Source organism: Mauremys mutica, chromosome 4 (assembly GCF_020497125.1).
Source record: "Mauremys mutica isolate MM-2020 ecotype Southern chromosome 4, ASM2049712v1, whole genome shotgun sequence".
In the NCBI taxonomy this organism is placed as follows: Eukaryota; Metazoa; Chordata; order Testudines; family Geoemydidae; genus Mauremys; species Mauremys mutica.
This window is the reverse complement of record NC_059075.1, coordinates 43,036,918-43,056,633: the sequence shown is the minus strand read 5'-3', so window position 1 is coordinate 43,056,633 and position 19,716 is coordinate 43,036,918. Positions and strand designations below refer to the sequence as shown.

General features: G+C 46.5%; 1 protein-coding gene across 1 annotated transcript in view; it reads right to left on the bottom strand.

Annotated features, from left to right (window-relative positions):
- Positions 1 to 567: 567 nt before the first annotated feature.
- Positions 568 to 19,716, bottom strand: part of AREL1 (apoptosis resistant E3 ubiquitin protein ligase 1) — a 30,231-nt gene continuing 11,082 nt past the window's right edge. The window contains exons 4-21 of the mRNA XM_045013824.1: positions 19,171 to 19,230; positions 18,302 to 18,528; positions 17,368 to 17,605; positions 16,146 to 16,315; positions 15,879 to 16,059; positions 14,795 to 15,042; positions 12,336 to 12,413; positions 11,669 to 11,810; positions 11,094 to 11,215; positions 9,049 to 9,124; positions 8,122 to 8,231; positions 7,281 to 7,460; positions 6,990 to 7,115; positions 6,635 to 6,764; positions 6,496 to 6,554; positions 5,424 to 5,513; positions 4,131 to 4,306; positions 568 to 3,819 (exon numbers count right to left, since the gene is read on the bottom strand). Of these exons, the coding sequence (XP_044869759.1) occupies positions 3,717 to 3,819; positions 4,131 to 4,306; positions 5,424 to 5,513; positions 6,496 to 6,554; positions 6,635 to 6,764; positions 6,990 to 7,115; positions 7,281 to 7,460; positions 8,122 to 8,231; positions 9,049 to 9,124; positions 11,094 to 11,215; positions 11,669 to 11,810; positions 12,336 to 12,413; positions 14,795 to 15,042; positions 15,879 to 16,059; positions 16,146 to 16,315; positions 17,368 to 17,605; positions 18,302 to 18,528; positions 19,171 to 19,186 (2,472 nt within the window). The 5' untranslated portion in view covers positions 19,187 to 19,230 and the 3' untranslated portion in view covers positions 568 to 3,716. The remainder of the gene's footprint in view (positions 3,820 to 4,130; positions 4,307 to 5,423; positions 5,514 to 6,495; positions 6,555 to 6,634; positions 6,765 to 6,989; positions 7,116 to 7,280; positions 7,461 to 8,121; positions 8,232 to 9,048; positions 9,125 to 11,093; positions 11,216 to 11,668; positions 11,811 to 12,335; positions 12,414 to 14,794; positions 15,043 to 15,878; positions 16,060 to 16,145; positions 16,316 to 17,367; positions 17,606 to 18,301; positions 18,529 to 19,170; positions 19,231 to 19,716) is intronic.

Below are 19,716 nucleotides of genomic sequence, written 5' to 3'. Positions count from 1 at the left end.
ACATTTTGTCTACTGTTAACTATTTAGTTGATCATTTAGAAGAAACCTCCAGATGCTAAAAGTTTATATCCCACATTCCAAAACTGCCACAACTTCCCAGGTGCCATAAACTCCAACTGTCCACCCTTCCAATCAAAACCTTCAGCTTCTCCCCGACAACTTCTACAATGCAGCTAAGCAAATTCAGTGTAAATACCAGCAGCACAGAGTATAATGAAATGCATTTATATAAATATTAACTCAGAAACTGACCCTATTATTCATTTGTATAGTAAGTTTACTAAAAATCTCATTTCTGGATTCACTAGAAGTTGCTGCAGAATTTCCAGCCTGCTGCCCTGAAGCACCACAGAAGCCACCTAGTCTTGCTGCAGAATTCAGTTCAATTTCCAGGTCCTTGATTTAGTCAGTCCTACCAGAAGTCAGTGGGATGGGTGAGATGCCCTGCCCAATCCTGGGGACAGACCTGGTGAGAAACTAGAAGATCTGAAGAGGACTCTTCACACTAAAGCTAACCAGTTTAGGTCACGTCTGTGCTCTCAGGAACAACTCCAAACGAAGACGACAGCATTTTTAAAATATTTTATTTATTATACAAACTATTTACAAAATCCATGGGCTTCCAGAACCTGCTGAACTCCACTTGGAACTTGCCAGCTAGAACTGGGGCCTGGCCTCTCTCTCTTAGTCCCTGGTTTCTAAAACATGCAACATGACTCTCAGATACAGGCAGAGGCCAGGCCCTGTGAGGTCCACGGCAGCTCCAGAGTGAGGAATCTGTCTGAGATAGTACCATGCACCAAAAACTTTCTACTGAAGCGCCTCAATTAGGTGGGAATATTTAAGGGACCAACTAAAATAAGGAACCTCTGCAGCAGAAAACATACAGTACAGGTGACCACAGTGCATTCCGTACCTTGCCCCCAGACTGGTGTCATTGTAAGGGCAGCATATAAGGTGGGTGTGTTGGGAAGAGGAAGGAAGAGATTTAAGGACAAAGATGCTCTACCATTGAAGTGGTGGAGCCCTGGGGGAAATGGGACCAGCTAACAGCTTATGGAAACAATAAAGAAAGGTTATCAAATAAGAACTAACAGCATCCACCACAGTTCTGACTGCACTTGTGTTGAAAGAAAATCCTTGGCATCTGTATAACTGCAGAGAGGCAAGGGGTGCTGGCTGTACCGCAGTGAGGATTAGGGAGCTGTTTCAAGCAGATGAAGCTACTCGGTGTTCAGCCACTCAGTCCTCAATGTGGAAACAGCCCAGCACTAGAGAAGGAGGGAGAGGATTCCTGAGGAAGATGTCATCAGCAGAATCAGCCTATAACCGCAAGGTTCGAAAGGCCCTTGCCAGGCCAAAGAACAGACATAAGACTGCAATGAGGGAACAGCACCACGCTGCGCCTCCCCAACCAACAAGAGTTGAGCGGAGCAACACCGCCACCTTCTTTTGGTCCCTAGGGAGAGCAGTGAATGGGTGGAACAGTATACAAGAGCCCCAGCTGCACTGACCATAGAAACCATCCAGAGTGCAAATAAGTTGGAGCCCCAGAGGGGGTCAGAACCTTACAAAAAGGGAGCCTGTTTTAAAAAAGGGACAAAGTAGTCACTGCTAAAGTGATCAGTCAGGAAGGAATTGCACCAGCTGTTTAGCAGGCTGTCTCCCAGCACTTCAGTGCCCGAGAGGGAATTAACCCACAAGCCTGGGAAATCCCGATGAGCCACGACAATGCTTGGCGTTCTAGCTGGTTTGGGCACCACAATGGCTTATATTTCTGTAGAGATGTGAAGCAAACTCTCCCTAAGAACAGTTAACACACTGCTTTAATAAAAAAGACATTTTTCTGTAATGTTTCCCAAGATTCCTAATTTATTTAGTAAGTTGTATTGGAAAAGTGAAGAGCCATCTTAAAAGCCATACCTCACAAGTCCTGCCCAGTTCAGGGCAGCTACAGCTACAGTTCCAGCAGAATGAAGGGACTGAGGGTGATGGCACAATTTTTTATTTTATTTATTTTTCTAAAATTAGCTCTTAGGAGAGATGCTAGATTGAAATCCCAACCCAGGATCCTGAATCCTCCTCATTCTAGTGACTGCATTCAACACAGGCAGTGCAGGTTCTTCTCACACACCAACCACTCACCAATGTGCTTCCACTCTTGACCTGAAGAGATGCACTTTAGGGGCAAATTGGGAGTTCAATTATCTGTTCAGATTTTGGCCTCACTGTTGAAACTGGAAAGTTTGCCAACTAGGATCCTTGACTCCTCACCCCTTTACTTCGCTGGAATGGGAGGAGCTGAGCAGACAGTCAGAGGTAACAGAACCTGGTAGTTATAAATTTGCTGCTCATACTGTCTCCCAAACTGTAATCTGGACAATGGTTAGTGCAACATGCCACCTCGTGGGCTACTCAGTGTCTGTTTGGGAGATGCTCCAGTTTAGTACCCTGTGTACTGGAAAGCCTGCAACACTAGAAGGAACAGCAAGGAACAGTGCTCAGGAAGAGAACAGCAGAGGATTGGGAGGAGAGAAGGCCAGCTGCTCTCCAGACACCAATACCCTTTTGGGAAACACTCTCCTCTTCTTCCAGCATACTTCAGGCACTGCCTCCTGCTGCCATGTGATAGAGGTAGAAGCCAAGATCCTGCGGAATGTCAGGGGCTGAGGTACTGGGTTCTGTCCAATACCATCACCCCAACTGTAATTCTGTACAAACAGAAGCCCAATGCACACTGTAGTAGCTGCCTGCTGGCCAGCTGGCCTATCACTTACTACATACGTGCCATGAAGGTGAACATTGGAGAGGCATTTGTGCTCAGCATTGAGGGCTCACACACTCATACCCATCCCCTCTCCTGAGGAAGGGAAAGGAAGGCAAGGGGTGTGGGACAGCTTCCTGTGCAACTTTAGGACCACCTTCGGAAACATTTACTGGAGGAGAATCTCCTCTTCCAGCTTAGTAGCAGAGGCCTGTACCAGCCAGTCAGTACAGAAGGACGCTCCTGCTGCCAGCCCTTGGCGGAGGTAGTACAGGGTCACTGCCAGGGCCAGTGCTTGTGCTCTAATGAGAGTGTGTTCCTTTGGGTTGCTCTCTCTAGCAGATGCTGCTCTCCCTCCTCTCCAGCAAGGGCAAGAAATGGCAGCTTCCAGTGCAAGTGAAAGGAAGAGAACTGAAGCCCTAATGGGTCAGATATTGAATGGGAAAAGAAGCCTGTGTCCTTCAGAGACATGCAATACAGGGGGAGTTACATAAGCTATAGGGGAGCATCAGCAGAAGGACTTGGGCCAAAGCATGGAGAGGTGTTAAGGCTTCCCACGTGCCAGATCTCCAACAGAGCTTAAGGCTGGTCCTCGCCCGAAACAGCTACACTACTGACTGCTACATAGACCTCCTCCTGTGCCACACTGCAACTCCTGCTCACAGGCTCTCTCTCCTCCCAGAGGGACAGAGGCACAGAGTTCTGGGAAATCCCAGTACCATACTCTGACAAAAGTACCACAGTTCTTTTCCCGTACCACTCTGACTGAGATGAGAGTGAGGGGAGGGCATGAGGCATGCTCTTGGTGATGTACTCTTGACACAGAAAGATCACATGACATTCCTCTTTGCACAGAGTCTGTGCTCTGTCTCCATTGCTCTGTGAAGGGAAGAATGAGCAGTGGAGCTACGCCTTGCCCTAAAGAGCCAGGAAGCTGGGATGAGGAAGGGAATCACAGCATGCCAAAGCCCTCACATCCCTCGCTGATGGCCAGCTGCAGCATCTTGTGCACCTCTTCATAGGAGTCATAAGTAGGGAGGCACAGCTGGTTAAAACTGAAAAAAGAAAAATAATTAATACGCACCACTCGTGCAGTGGGGGAATGTCCACCACAGGCACCTCCAGCTGCTCACTGCCCTTGGGTGGGATGACATGGTGTCCACCACACGCTGTCACCCATTGTATACAGGTTGCCCACCACATGCTTACTACCAGCAGCTCACAGATCAGAGGGGCCCACACACCTGGCACGCAGTGTTGGCAGCTCACCACAAGGCGTGCCACTAGATGAAGTACTCGCCACTCAGAAGCACATAGTGTAATCTCACACGCATGCTGCAGGGAGTTCAATGGCCAAGGCACTCACCAGGTGTGGGCTGTCGGCAAAGTACTATGGGTTGGAGCTGCGATGATCTGGAAAGATGGACAGAGCGCAGCAAACCCTCCCGGAGGCAGCTGAGAGGAACCAGTTGTGAACTGCAACAGCCGGGCCAGTTCCTCCTGTGTGAAACTGGAGACCACGGTCCAAAACCACCTCATGACCTGATAGGGACCAGTAATGGCAGAGCCAGATCAGGGAAGCAGGGTCACACAAGTACAATGGGAGGTTACCAGAAGAAGAGCAGGCAAAATGTCTTGCAAGAAAGTAGCTCTATCAACTGCCACAGCCACCCCTATTATAAGGGCAAACCAGATAAGGAACAATTGCATAGTCGATTCTCACCAGCCACCTTTACCCCTTGTTGCCACCACCCACCTCTATTAACTAGGAATGTCTCATCCATCTCCCACACCATAGGTGCTCCTCTCTACTGGAAACAGGGCTTTGGAGCAGAGCCCGGAGCTGGAGTGCAGACCAGCTCCGGAGCAGTGGAGCTGCAGATTTTTGCCTGGAACTGGAGCGGAGCCAGAGCACAGCTCCAAAGCCCTGATTGGAAATGCTGAATGTGAAAGCTAATTAAGGTTTAAGATAGAAATCCATATCTGCTTCCTGCACTAGGCTAATCTTTTGCTCTCCCACATCCTCTGGTGCCTTGGCAGGTTGGAAGGGAGAACAGTTCTAGTGTCCGTCACTCATGTAATCTGTTTCCCTCTTGGACACTTTGGCAGTTCCCATCACTTCTCTACACAGTCTCATGTGCCCCCCTCATCAGGGTGGGATATGCTCCTGGAATAAGTCCAGGGTCACTTGCTCAGGAAGCTCTACTGGCCGCCAACCTTCTAGCTCACAATGACATGGACTGAAAAATCCTCAAATCATCCCTGATAGATAGGCATATCACCCTGAACATCGTCACTGATGAGATTCCCAACACTTTCTTTGGCCCAGTGCTGAAATGCTCTTACAGTTGCCTTTTCTTTGCTCAATACAAATACTGAACTTTCCCCTGCTGCAGCTGCAGTCCAGTCACCCCTGTTCTGCCCTCAGGGGCTTCTGTCCTCTTTGTACGCTCCCTTTCCAAATGCAAAGTCTGCTCTCCTGTGTCTATATCACCAGGCCCAGGTCTTGCTTTTCTACTCTGCTCTTCTCCAAGTTCTTTCCAGTTTTTCTTTCTGGAAGCTTCTCCTGCTTTCAGCAGGTAGTCTCCATATGAAGCCCAAGTGACACCGAAGACAGTCAACCCATTTCAGTGGAGGAGGGAGAAAGATTCCCACCTACCTTCTCTCGGAAGTGCCAGGATCCTCCCACCAGCACAGCATGAGCCTTAAAATCACAGACACTAATGTCTCCAGTACCACACATCAGCAGCTGAAAGGAAAAAGACCTGCAGTTACACAAGCAGTAGCACAAAGTACCCATGAAGCCAGCCATTATTCCAGTTACAATAGTCAGCTTTGTGCCCTTAAGAGGCATGCAGGATGCTCAGAGTCCTGGGCTCAGGACATACGCAAATCTAGTAAGACCTCATGATCTCAATCAAGAGATGGTACTGCATGAGATACCATCCTAACTTCTCCTGTTGGATGTAAGATAGGCTAAGGGAAGGGGAAAAAACAGCTGCAAAACCAGGAAATAGGGGAAACACTGAGAGGAGGGGGCTAAGAGTCCTATGCGCCCCACTGCTATTCTAAAATCTTGTCACCTATTGAGAGCGCCCCCTTGTAGTACCCTAAATTGACTAGGGTAACAGCTACCCACAAAACAAGACCTCATGTTTGGATTCCCAAATGACCACTGTACAAAGCAAAGTATTAGACAGATTACGCAAAGCGGTAAGTCTCAGAGCTGGAACTGGGATGCGTGCACCAAGGAATCTAGGCTTAGATGTTAAATGGAGAGCATAGAAATTGATCAGTGCCTCTCTGCCTTGCCCTGGGCTCGATATTATGGTAGAAGGGTGACCTAAAGGAACTGGCCCTGTCCTCTAAAGATCATCTCACCTGCCCTAAGCGGCATTCAGTCTGGCTAACCTTCCCTACTACCCCAGGGGACACTAAGAGCATCTGAACCCATGACTCAAATACCCATTGATTAGGACTATAAACATTAATGATACATTATTATCCCTGAAGCCAGCACATATGTGAGAGAAGGAGGATTCCCCCAAACAACACTCAGTGCCTTCTCCCTCAGATACACATGCTCACAGTGGAGGGGAGGGAAGGAGAAGGGGGAAGGTTTGGAGAAGACACACTTTGCAAGTGTTGAGTCTTTCCATCCCCAGCCAGCTCTACTTTCATCTGAAAAGGAGGGTGAGTGAGCAGGCAGGCTCAGGATCAGCAGCACCTACCTCAAGCTCATTCTCATCAAAAATAGCTAGGAGGTTTTCAGGAACCAGCTCATTGAGACCTGAAAGACAAGAAGAGAGTAAGTGGCAGTGCCTCCAGAACAGGGAATTAGAGCCAAGCAGGGAGCACACAGTACCTCACCTTTCAGGAAGTGATCCACTTCTTCTCTAACCTGATTGGCCAGTCTGTATTGGGCAAGCAGATTCAGGTAGAAGATTTTATTTTCATTGGTTACTAGAACCTGAGCCCCTCCAGTTACTAGCTCAACCACCTGAAACAAGAAGCCACACAAGCATGTCACTGTAAGAATGTGTGACGATGAGCAGTATCATCCCTGTAGCATGAACTCCCATCTAAAGAAACTCTCCCTACTCCTACTTTACTGATACTCTTCTTCTGCGGCCACATCTGCAGGGACATCCCACACAATTCCCAACCTCTCCTACTACAGATGAAAGGAGTGGAGACTGTCCCACCCTCACCCATCACCTCTCACCTTCTCCAGCTGCCCCAATTTGTTGTACTTCTCCTCAGCGAAGACGAGCTCCATCTCACTCACATCATTGTTCAATATGAAACAAACCTTGGATTTATAGAATTCTGGGTCATCTGTTTCAAAATACTGAGGAAGAAAGGTAGGTGAGGTACAGGGGGTGGAGACGGAGAGAGAGAGGGGGAGAGGGATTTAACATACATGGTTGAGCAGGAATTCTGGGTCTGCTTGGAGCAAGATCACGTTCAGTTTCACTTCAGCCTGGGCTCAGCACAGAGGGCAGTGTGGCCTTACCTTGTAATGCATTCGCAGTCCTATGATTTGAGCCAGAAAGGATCTGGTGAAACGAGCTCGCACCAGCTGCTTGTAAGCTCCTCCCAGAGATGACTCATAGAGACACTTCCCGACCAGGCGGCCTGCAAACTCATACACCTTCAGCCGTAGATGTGGGGGCCGGTCAGGGTTGGGATGCACCTGCAGAGGAGAGGGATCAGAATTACTACAGTACCAGCCATGGTTAACACAAGTGACAGCAATGACCCCATCTGGCATTCATATTGCACACCACATCCAGGAAGATGTCTTAAACTGAACTCTAAATTTGAACATAGATTCATAGCTTTTAAGGCCAGAAGGGACCATTACAATCATATTTCTAGACTGACTTCCTTCATTTGGCCCAGTGCTTAAGGTAAAGCAGTTGTGGGTCTCAGGAGTGACACTCGGAGAGCGCAGCAGCAGAGATTAAAAGCCAGAATACAGACAGCAGGGACACAACATGAGCCACATGTATGCCACATCCATGACAAGAGGAAGGGATTCTAACAGGCAGTCAGACTGCATCCTGTGCCCAATAAGGCCTTCTTAGGTAATGCCAACCCCAGTTCCTGGAAGCCTACAGTTCCCTGTTAGTGGTGTACCCTGCTGGCTTATGAGCCAATGCTCTTAACTCTGCAATATGGTGGGACATCCAAGCAAGAATTTGGAGAGAATTTAGGAGGATTTGGGGGCAGGCATGCCAGCAGCTGGGGAAAGCAGGCAGGCAAGGAGGCTGTTTTGATGTGTTTGCTGTTTAGCTGACAGTATGCCTACATGTCAAGTTCTGTCCACCGAAGTAGGAAGCTAAGGGACTCACCAGTGCCTGGTTGTTGTCACTGAAGCGGGTAAAGAGTTGATTGGTGGTGTCAAATAAAGCCTTACAGATCAGCTCAAACCATTCTCTGCGGGGGCCTCCCCAGTCCAGAGCTACAAGATAAAACAATCCAAAACCAGTCAGCTCTGGGCCACATCCAGCTCTCTTCCATTTCTTCTTCCCACCCAGAGCTGCCAGGAAAACAAAATAATCTCTCTGACTAGAGCATAATTATCTCTAAGTCACTGTGATGGGCAGAGCCTTGCCTCTGGGAATGGGATCACAGGAAAATAAGTACAGAGATGGCTGCTCACTTAATTTTCCTATAACTGCTCATATCAGACTCCTGTTGCTGAATGATTTTCCATTCACTCAGACCTATGGTTTCACATCCATGAAGTGAGCAAGAATTGCAGGAGATTAATTTTCACACATTTAAATACACAAACGATTTGACCTCTTGATCCACCATGTTCACATCCCTATCTCCACACAGGTGGCCAATATCAAACCAGCCACTATTTACAAGTGACACAATGGGAAGCCCAGCTGCAAACTCTAAGAGATGATCTTGTAATGAAGGCACTGAACAGGGACTCAAGAATAATGTGTTCTGTTACCAACTCTGCCACACACTCAAATGTGTGGCCTCGGGTAAGTCACTTAGTCTCTGTGCCTCATATCTCCATCTGTAAAATGTGGATAATAATACTTCCCTACCTCACAGGGGCTTGGGAGGCTAAATTCATTAATGTTTGTTCAAAACTACAGGGATGGAGGCCATAGAAGGATCTAGACCACAGAGGCTATGAAAGGATCTAGACACAGATGGATATGTTGCAAGGCAGCCAGAATTCCACACCAATAAGTGACTCCCGGTATGCTCCTCCTCAAGCCCATAAAAGTTTCTGCTGGAGCAAGTTCACTTACCTTCCTCATCCTGGAAAATCACTTCAAAGTTTTTGCTCCAGTCGGAAATGGAAAAATTCCGTGTTGCTTTCAGAGACTGAGAGAGTGAAAGGAAAAGCATTAGCAGCGGCAGCCACTGCCCAGGGCTCAGCATCCATGCATGGAGGACTTAAATAAAGCAGAATGGGAGGGGCCTAGTCTAGTAATCTGAATACAGGATGGGGAGCCAGGAACTAATCTTGGGCAGGTCACTTTCCTTTCAGCCTCAACCATAGGTGTGTTCTCCATTATAGAATTTAAGAGAAGAGTTCCCCACATCTGACAGCTCCTGGTCTCAACATCAAGACAAAGTTTGCTCAATAGCAACAGCCTATGTACTGCCCATTCACAGCACTTCCCTCAAAACCGCCCCCTCCCCTACCAGGAGGCAGCAACTCAATAGAGTTACTGCGTCTGTAGCTAGGAGCAACTTTTGTTAAGATGTCTCAGTTCTCTCTGGCCCATCTGTCCAGTTTAGAAAATAGCCCCTCAGAGAGCACATAGAAGAAAGAAGCCCAAGGAAAAGTCGCTGGTTTACATTTACCTGTTACAGCATAATTTACTTTAACAAAATCTTTCTAGTGACTGGAAATATGTAGGCCCACATTCCTGATCCCAATTAAAGCAAAACGTGTACCCTAGAGAGCCCTGAATGCAACCGTGTCAGCACAGACTTAGTTGATCATTAAATAAATTGGAGCATCTTGCTAGCCCCTGATTAGTGCTTATCTCTCTGGTTGCATTTGCCATGTGTGCTGTCCTCATACATCAAATGTTTACGTTTCTCACCCCCACATTTAATTTCTTTGATTTTATCTGCCTACAATGCTACAGCTAATGGCTCTGCAGCAATTTCCAAGATAACAGTATACAGAGGGAGTCTCTGAAAATGCTTTTAGAATTTAAAAATGGTTTGGATAATGAACCAATACCCAAAGCCTCAGTGCATATAATATATAGCCTGTCCTATCTGCAGAAAATATTCCCAAATCTAAATTTACCAACCATATAAATTCATCTGATGAAGTGGCTATTTACCCACGAAAGCTTATGCTCCAATACGTCTGTTAGTCTATAAGGTGCCATAGGACTCTGTCGCTTTCAACCATATCAAAGAGACTCTCAACCAGTCCTCCCTCCCCCACACCTGGTCTTTTCCATTTCTGTCCCAAAACACACATGGCATAACAAGTCATGGCAACTGATAGTTCTATTGCAACTAATTTAGAAAGCCATTTAAGGACTATAACAGGTCAATCTGAGTCAAGTCTCATTGCTAATGCTCCACAGAACACTTTGCAAACAGAGTGAGTCAGTGCTCTGGGGCTGTTATTGCCACAGTTCCACATTCTTCGGCTTGGTCTACCCTAACTGACATGACAGTAATTTTCAGAGTATCTAGGGTGGGTTCCCATTTTTCAAGGAATAGTAAGCATCTGATATAGGACAACTATCAGGATTTTCTTATATTTTTTCTAAAGAACTGTGCAAGGAAATAACAGTGCCAGGCCAGGGCCTCCTCCCTGCTCAGAGCATCACTGGCTCGTACAGTTTAAGGGGGAGGTACACAGCTTCCCACAAGCAGGAACAGTTACCAAACCCGAACAAAGCACACTGGACGAAGGCAGTGCTTGTCACAATACAGCTTGCCTTGACAGTACTCAGGGCTCTTTCTACCACACACAAATCAACTATCCCTTTAGCCTAGACATTGCTACTGCCATACCAGGAGAGATCAACTGCCCCTAAGTCCTAGCAACTATCAGTGACTGATGTCAGAGGTGTAAGACTTTCAGCATATATCGAATTATGTAATACTATCAAATGAGAATTTTTTGTTTGCTTCCCTTCCCAAAGCTGGTGATCAGTTTATGCCCTGGAGCTAGAAGCTCAAACGTCGCCATTGTTCCCCCAGTTGGTGTCAACTTGGATTTCACTAGAAAGTAACTGGCGCAGGGATGGGTCCTGGGCACAAGTGGGAACAGCCTATTGTCCCTCCAGGTGCCAACCGTCACGAGCTCACTCACAGATTCCAGCAGGCCGTGGCGGCTGACCTTCAGTGTAACCTTGGAGTGAGGTCTCTTCATATGCACTTGACGCAACTCCCGTTGGAAGAAGTTCACTTTGTCCTGAAAGGTCTCTGAGCCTCCTGAAACAGTGATCTTATGATTGCATCTGAGCTGCCAACACCTCATATGTCAAGATGGGGTCCCCATCCCTATTTGCATAGGACTGCTCTAAAGTCAGAGTGATCTGCCATGGAAGGCAGGGACAGCAGAACTCCCAATGGGGACAGTCTGTGGTTTAGTCTTTCAGACATTCAGCCACTCATAGAAATGCCTTCAGAGGAATGACAGAAAAGCCTGCTGAGCATGAGAAGCCAGAGACAATGAAATCCATTCACTGGCAGTGTTATCAGAAGCAGAAGGGGGAGACAGAAGACTACTCTACAATTCCTAGAAGGGTTATAGAACTCTAAGTAGAGTGGAATAAATGACCTCAAGTGCTAACTCCCTGCCTGCCACCCTGTGATGCATGCAACCTGGGGATGCAGCAACCTGAATCCCCCAATCATAGTATCTATCCCACCAGCCTCTTTTACCTATGTTTTTATGCAGAGAACGAATGAAAGTGGCTGCCAAGATGTTCCTCTCCTTGCAGCTGAGCTCCACAGGGGGCTGGATCCCATCATCTACCACCAGTGTCAGCAGCTTGTGCACAGGATCAGGCCCATGGTAAGAAAACTAGCAGCAAAGAGACACAGGACAGGGGTCAAACCACTGTGCAGCAGAGAGCACAGCATGTGTGGTACATATACTAAGAGCATTTTCTGCACACACACCTTCCCATCTGCACACCCACACAGAACCAATTAACAGGAACACTGCCTCTAGCATCTGGATTCCAGCTGGAATGTTGCCTTTATAAAGCCCACTTCAAACAGTATGGGCTTCAGGGGGACCAAAACTAGATGCCTTCTTCCTCCTCCAGTAAAGCAATTAGGAGAAGTGTGGTAGAGGATTGAGAATGATATCTAGGATCCTGATGTTAGGGTGAGAAGAAGAGACATGGCTGGCCCTGCTCACACACACTTCCAGTACTCTGGTAGGAAAGATGTTTTGAGAGTTCCTGGATTTCATGTATCTAGCTGCTGTTCAGTGGAAATAAGCCCACTACCCCAACAGCAGATCTAACAGGCAGATCGTTATTCAGCAACAAGGGGTGATAGGGTGGGAATGGCAACAATAACAGGATGGAGACAAACCCACCTTGGTGCCAGGACACACTCTGAAGGTGAAGAGGCGCCAAGGAATGATCTTCAAGTAGAATTCCTTCACTGAGAATTGCTAGGGAGCCATAGGGGAGAGAAATCATTAGCAGCCACATTTCTACTAAAGCTCCTTTCTAAAGTACTCTAGACTCAAGACACAGGATGAACAAACCCATAGGGAAAGCCTCCTTCCAAAACCTCTCCTGTGACAATACACATGCCCTTCAAACCTACACTACGCAGTGACATGGAAGAGAAGAATGATTGTAAGCAACTTGGCAAAAGGACTTGTTACACTTGTCTGAAGCGCCCAGGACACACTGATGTGACATAAACATAGCAGTAAACCAGGCCATGCATTAACAGGCCAATGGCACACACCTTAGCTTTTAAAAAGATAGTTGGTGTATGGGAATTTAGGGTGGAAGCCAGAATTCAAATAGTAAGGGATGCTACAGGACAGGACTACAATGCATTGACAGAGCTGGGAAGTCCTGAGGAAAGTTATCCTGGACTGGCCAAATTATTGTGGTTACTCCTTGAATTTCATGAACATCAAGTTCAAACAAAAAAAATAATCTTGCAATTGTTGAATCTGGGGCTGATCAGGCCAGTTTGATCTCTTCACCATGCAGAGCATTTCTGGCAGAAGGCCCTCAGCTGTGGAACTCCCTCTCACTGGAGAGCAGGCTAAACCCCAATTTTAGCCCCTTTAGGGCACAATACAAGACTCCCTTCTGCACAGGCCTCCTTCAGCAAAGATGGCTGGGGAATGGTCAGCAGCAATTTTCCTGGAGTTGAGCAAATGAGAACGGCCCTATGTAAGGAACTGCTGGGCTGGACAGCATGGGTCTGTTGGACAGGAATGATGCTCTACATTTATATAAATGGTGCCCAAACACTACAGTTATGGGTACATAAGAAATGCACAGATTAGACAGGTGCCCAAGGGGTCTCTCTTCCAACCCAAGCAGTAGCTACTACAGAAGGCATTCAGAATGATCGCCAATATCAGGAAATTTAATAGTGAATCTTGATGAAAGTCCAAAATTATCTCCCTGAATCAGAGTGAGAAGACTACTGGATCATTCCCCCTCGGACATCATTCCCAGTTCTACATTTTCTAATACTGCATCCAATCTAGGTTTAAATATACCAAGCAACGTGGCTTCCCCTCTACCGTTTGGTGACTGTTTCACAGCCTCATCTCTCTCTCGCTGTCAGGAAGATTTTTCCTAGGTTACGGTTTTACATGGGTACCTATTACTGTATTACTTGAACCCCTCTCAAGTTAATGGATTGGCAAAGTGAGGTTTCTAATGGAATTTTCTGCTCTTCTGGCTTCCCTAGGCACTCGCCTTAGGAAAGGGGTTTTGGTGAAGCGTGGAGGGTCAATGATTGCTGTAAATATTGATCTTGTTATAATAGCAAAATCTACATTGTCCCTTTCTTAATTTCCTTCCATTTCTTCTAGTTATACCCCAAGGTATCACACTAAATAACCATTCTCTGTTCTGGGTTTTTATATGTTAATCCCTTCACTTTCATTATTAAACAAATTGTGCTTTTCTAATCTTTTTTCCTAAATCAGTCTTCCTAGCCCCCTGATCAGTTTTACTGTTTTTAATCTGATTTTCCTTCTCTTGATCATGATCTATAAGTATTCCACACTGAGGACACTTGATGCCCAATCTCACCAGACCCATACGGGAGCTAATTCAAAGCCCACTGAAGTCAATGAAAAGACTCCCATTGACTTCAATGGGTTTTGGATCAGACAGAGAGAGACTGTTACATGCCCCTGCTCTGCGATATGATGCTTCTACATATGCAATGCTAAAACTGCAGCAGTCTTTTTAACTGACACTGAATTGCAAAGTGTAAATTTTCTGCCCACTCCCTCTCTTAGTCATCCTCAGCTGTTCCTGCTTTCCAGGTTTCTCACTCCCATTGATTAGCTAGGTTGGGGATCATTTTCCCCAGATGTTGCAGCCGCCCCCCCCCCCCCCCGTTGTTCCTAAACTTTCTAGGTTCCTTTGTATCTCTCTGCCCTCACTAGACTAGTGTTTGCAGCTCCTCCCAATTTGGTACCAGCTATGAATGTCATTAACATGTAGCTTATACGCCTGTTTCCCATCTTTAATGAAAAGACTGCCTGCCTTGGCGAGCACACCTAACAAGTCCCCATCTGTTCTGTGGTAGACATCTTCACTCTATCAGGCTCCCACTACATTTGTTCCCTGGCTTTAAATTTAACATCTTGGGATCCTTTAGGGGAGGAAAAAAAAACAGAGGAAAGGAATCTGAAATAACAAGTTTAAACACTTAGTTTAGACAAATTTTACCAGCCAAGTCTGACATGTCTAAAAGCAGAGCCCAAAGTGATTGGCAAGGCAATCTCTGAAAAGCCAGAACATTTGAATCAAAACTAAAGAGAAGCAACTATGTGGGCTTTACCTTGGGTGACACGTAGCAATACACTTTTTTAGGTTTCTTCACTTTCTCAGGAGTCTGGCTGTCAGATGGAGAGTCTTCATCCTCATCCTCAGTTGCAGTAGAAGGACGGCGCTGGGAGGAGCCCAGATGCGTGGGCGGGAGGTGCCACTGCATGTTGGCATAGCTAGCAGAGTTGTAAAGATAGGCCTCAAAGTAGATACTGACCCCTGATGTGGACACATTGCGCTCTACAATGTTCATTTCATTTTCTAAAGGACATAGATGGAACACATGTAAAGCTTGATACAGCCAAGAAACGAAGTTCAGCATCTCACATTAAGCTCAGAGTCCACAGAAAGGCACTAAGCAAAAAGTCTAACCCGCTAAGTGGGAACTTGGTAAAGTGAGTCAATAATGAAAGAGGCTCAAGAATGGAATATGAAGCCTTTCACCTCCAGGGCATCAGTATGTCGGGCCTGTTCATAGGCCTGGGAGACAAGCTGGCTTGGAGGAGGGGAGAGAGAGAGAGAATACAGAACCTTTCACTTCTAGGGCACCAGTTCTAATCCGACTCCTGCCTGTAGTGACCAAAAGCCATAAGCATATGACAGTCATTCAGTAGCTTGTGTGAAATACATTGGTAGCTTCACTCCTTGTGGGACAGAGAACCACATCACAAAACAATCAGGAATACCACCTATCTTTTATATTGTACTCTTCATCTGTAGATCTCAAAGCATGCCCAAAATTGGCCCCCTACTGTTAACCTGCGAGATGCAAAGGAATGAGTAGGCCATGGTCAACTGCTAATCTCTAAAAAATTCCCCTCTGAGGCAGGGAAGGAGGCAGCTCCTGGTTTATACCTGTTGTGGGGACAGGGAATGTCTGTCTCCAGTGTTTTCTCCATCTAGCTTTCTTTGCCAGAACCAAATTCACCTCATTTAAATAATATTTTACATGAATGGACATTACCAGGGCAACTGAGTGTGGCTAGCATGGAGGGAAGCCACATTTAAATAAAAAAAACAGCTCTACTTGACTAGAACATATGGCATCCAGTAGGAGGTGCAATTGGTCTGGGATCACCTAGCATCTTTCAACTCACCACTTAGGACAATAATGTCAAAATCGCCATTGCTGATAGGCTGGGTTTGGTAGGAGATACAAGCATGGAAACAGCCTCTACGGTGCAGGGTGAGCCGCAGGAACACTTGGCAAGTCTGCCGATTGGACACCACTGACTTCTCAAACAAAACGCCAGAGCTCTCTTCCTCTTGGGGACCCAGCTAGACAAAGAGAGAGAACATCAGTGGAGAGGACAACACTCTCTAGCTCAGTACAAGACTGGGAGAGGGGGATGGAGTCAACTCACCTCATGGATGGAAAGGCTGTAGTTGTGCTCATCTACCAGGGACACAGAATTGCTGGTGGGATTATCATACTCATCTCTGGGGACAATCTGCAAGGTGTGCTGCTGCCTGCAGGTCAGCACCAGAGTGGAAAAGTGGCAGACAATTTTGGTCTTGGAGGGAACCACCATCCCTGAAACAAAGAGAGAGAATTTAGAATTAGAGACAGCCCTCGGTACAGCAGCAGAGAGCTAACAAGATAGGAGCACAATGCCCTGTAAAGAATGGATGAATTCTTAATATATTCCCCATCTCTGCAGCTAGAAAACCAAGCCACTAAGCACTGAAATGCATGGAATGGGGAAGAAAGAGCTAGCCAGAGGATAGAGGCCCAATACGCTGAACAGGGTTAACTCTCAAATCTGTTAGTCTTTAAGGTGCCACCGGACTTCTTGTTGTTTTTATTTAAAAGAGTGTCCTCCACTCCAATCATGCTAGCACTTTAGCCCTCAACTCTGGAACTCATTCCCACAGCCGGTCCAATAAAGTACAAATCAGTTGATCTGTAAGACTCAGTTAGTAATGCAAGCTTTAGCCAGAAGGGTATTGAGTAACTTTTGGGCATCCTCTTTTTTTTGGAGGCAATAAAGGGGGCAACTTAACTGGTATTGTGTCTATTTGTAAAATTATTTAACGGATGTATTTTTATTGTACATGCACAGAGAGTATAAAATATGCTGATTGGAATCAAACAGAAAAAATTAATTATAAGGAAAAAAGGAAGCTTTTCCAAGTAATGTATAATTAATCTGTGGAATTCATTGCTGCAGGAAATCAATGAAGCAAAGTTAAGAAGATCCAAGAGGATTAGAGTCAAATCAAAATAGCACTTGCAGTGACATTACTTAAGATATAAATTATAATTCTCAATCTTTGTGCATAAAGGCATTCTCTGACCACTTAGCTAGACCAGGATGAAGTTATCCACAAGGGATGATATGGTGCCAACGGCTATGTAGGCTGAGAGGCACTAGCAGCCTACTCCAGCTTCTGTTTTCCTATGTTTGCTGCTCATAAGCTTGCTTAAACCAAGAGTCTCTACTATTTGGGGTGGCATGTGTGAAGAACAGACTGCAGAGGGGGTAAACCCTCCCCACATATCTATCTCAGCAACCAACATGTATACCTTGGTGTCTGACACCTCTATATCCACTCAGGCTCACTACCGATTCACCTAGACCTTACCTGGCTGAAACACTTTGTAGTAGGGGCTGTATGCCACATTCAAGCCGCCGAGCTTTATGGTAATCTCATATCGCCCAGCCCTGCGCACAGTGAAGGCCACTTTCACCACATTGGAATTGGGCTCTTGAAGGACTTCCTGGGTCACAGGAATATCCATTGCTAGCTCCACATGGCAGATTTGAACTCGCAGCCCCACAGGCCGATGAGCAGGGAAGGGCTGCCCATTCTTATAGAATAACTGCATGGGGAATGGAGAAGCCCAGGTCAGCAGAGATATGGGGTGCAGGGACAGAGAGAAACCAGCCACCTTGCAACAGAGGGGCAGGATGGAGCCATGCCTCAGCAAGGGAATGAGGGGACAGCAAATGCAGAACAAGGCCCCACAGCCCCATGGTATGGGCACCGTTCTCCTAGAAAGAGAGGGGACAGTGAGTACCTCTGACCTCTGGATCCCCCCTCCCTTGTTCCTTATTGTGCTGGGGTTCAAAAGGGTGACTTGAGAAGAACAAGTTTCTGGGCAATTGATCCCTGAATCGTTAGTGTGCATCTAGAGCAGGATCAACAGAATTCAAGCCCACAAGTAGAGCAGGGAAAGCCACATCCTTAAAGGAAGACCACTAGGTCTTGTCCACGTGTCCCCAGAGAGAACTATGTAGTGCCCCCCACCAATTCACCATAAAGGAAGGTGCGTAGGAGACACTCACCCCAGCAGTTGACCTAGTCTGTGCCGATGACACGCAACCGCATGAAAGGAGTTTGTTAGACACACACACTATATTCAGCTCAACCATGAAAATGACCTAACAGACAAAAAGGAGAGGACCTCACCCTGTCCCACACCCTCCAAACAGTGAAGAAATTTCCCCTTCTTCTCCTAGAGATAAAACTCTGCTCCTAAGCCCCAATCTGTGTGGAGACAGAAACATTCCCTTACATGCACTCGGAAGGCCATGCTGTGGCCCACCTCATAGGGGTCCTTCCAATCCCAGGAGACTTTGCAGGAGCGGGGGTCCAAATAGTTGCCTCGCACGTAGTCATAAATAGTTCGCTCCCCTCGACGCTCCCGGTCCTCATGCTGGAGGAAGCTGACTACACGTGCGGCAAGCTCAAAGAGGAACTTAATGGTGAAGAAGAAGGCTATAACAGATACTGTGATCCCACCTGCAGCAGGGAAAGAATATAGGATGGTTATGGCAGCATGGCCCAGCAAGGCACTGAGATCCCACCTACACTGCGATTGTATGTCTTTCTACAGAATATGCTCTAACTCAACCAGAAGTTATGGGCTGGATGCAGAAATTACTGTGGGAACTTCTGTGGCCTGCGTTATTCAGAAGGTCACACTAGATTACCATAAAGGTCCCTAGGTTTTAGATTCTATGTATGACTATGAATTGAGTGGAGATGGTTGTAGCTGCCCAGAGTCGGAAGTATGGCACAGGAGAAGCTAGATACATTTGCAAGTGGTTTTCTATAAATGCCTACATAAAACAACTGAGATTCCACCAAAGGAAACAATGGGACAACTACCACTTGTAGTATTTAAAACTGGACAAGCATGCATCATGGAGGAAACAAACCCGCACTAGTCCATAAAGGTAAAGGGGAGGGATGAGCCAGGAGTAAGGTCAATGGGATGAGTCTGCTTGGGGTTGAAAAGGAGGGCAATGTGGCAAGAAAACTTCCTGTTTGTTAGATAGACCCTAAACCAATGTGAAAGCATTCAAGACAGTAGAAGACTTAGGGAAACCCTCAGGTTCCTACAGCGAGATACACAGACATTAGGGCTGCCTCTCCACTTACCAATAATGTAAAACATTGGGTCCCTTCGGTGAGACACACAGCTGAGGATCACAGCTGCATCTAGAACACAAAGCACACCATGTGTAGTTCAGTGACTCCTTCTCAAATCCACACAGCTTACAGCTCCTATCAACAAATATTCAGTGCCCCATAACTCTGAGGGGCCAGCAGGACTCCCCATCTCTTCCTCCCCCCACACACATTATATGCTTCAGTGGGAGCTGAGAAAAATCAGTCTTCTTCTTAAAGAGATCACTAATGCATGATACCAAAAAGGCTATGGAACACCCAATCAGCCCAGTTTACTGTTGTGGAAGCAGGGAAAGAATTAATAAGGATTTGAAGGGATCTTAATGAATGTCAGTTACTTAGCACGAGTTAGGCTAGCTGTGACCCTAATGACGTGAGATTTGTAGAAGCAAGATAATGTGAGACAGAGTGAACTGTGTGAAAAGTTATTACGACCTTGCAACAGTCTAACCAAAAATGCAGGCTTGCTTTTCTTAGGAGTGAGACAAATAAGATAGCAGAAAGGCTTATGTATAA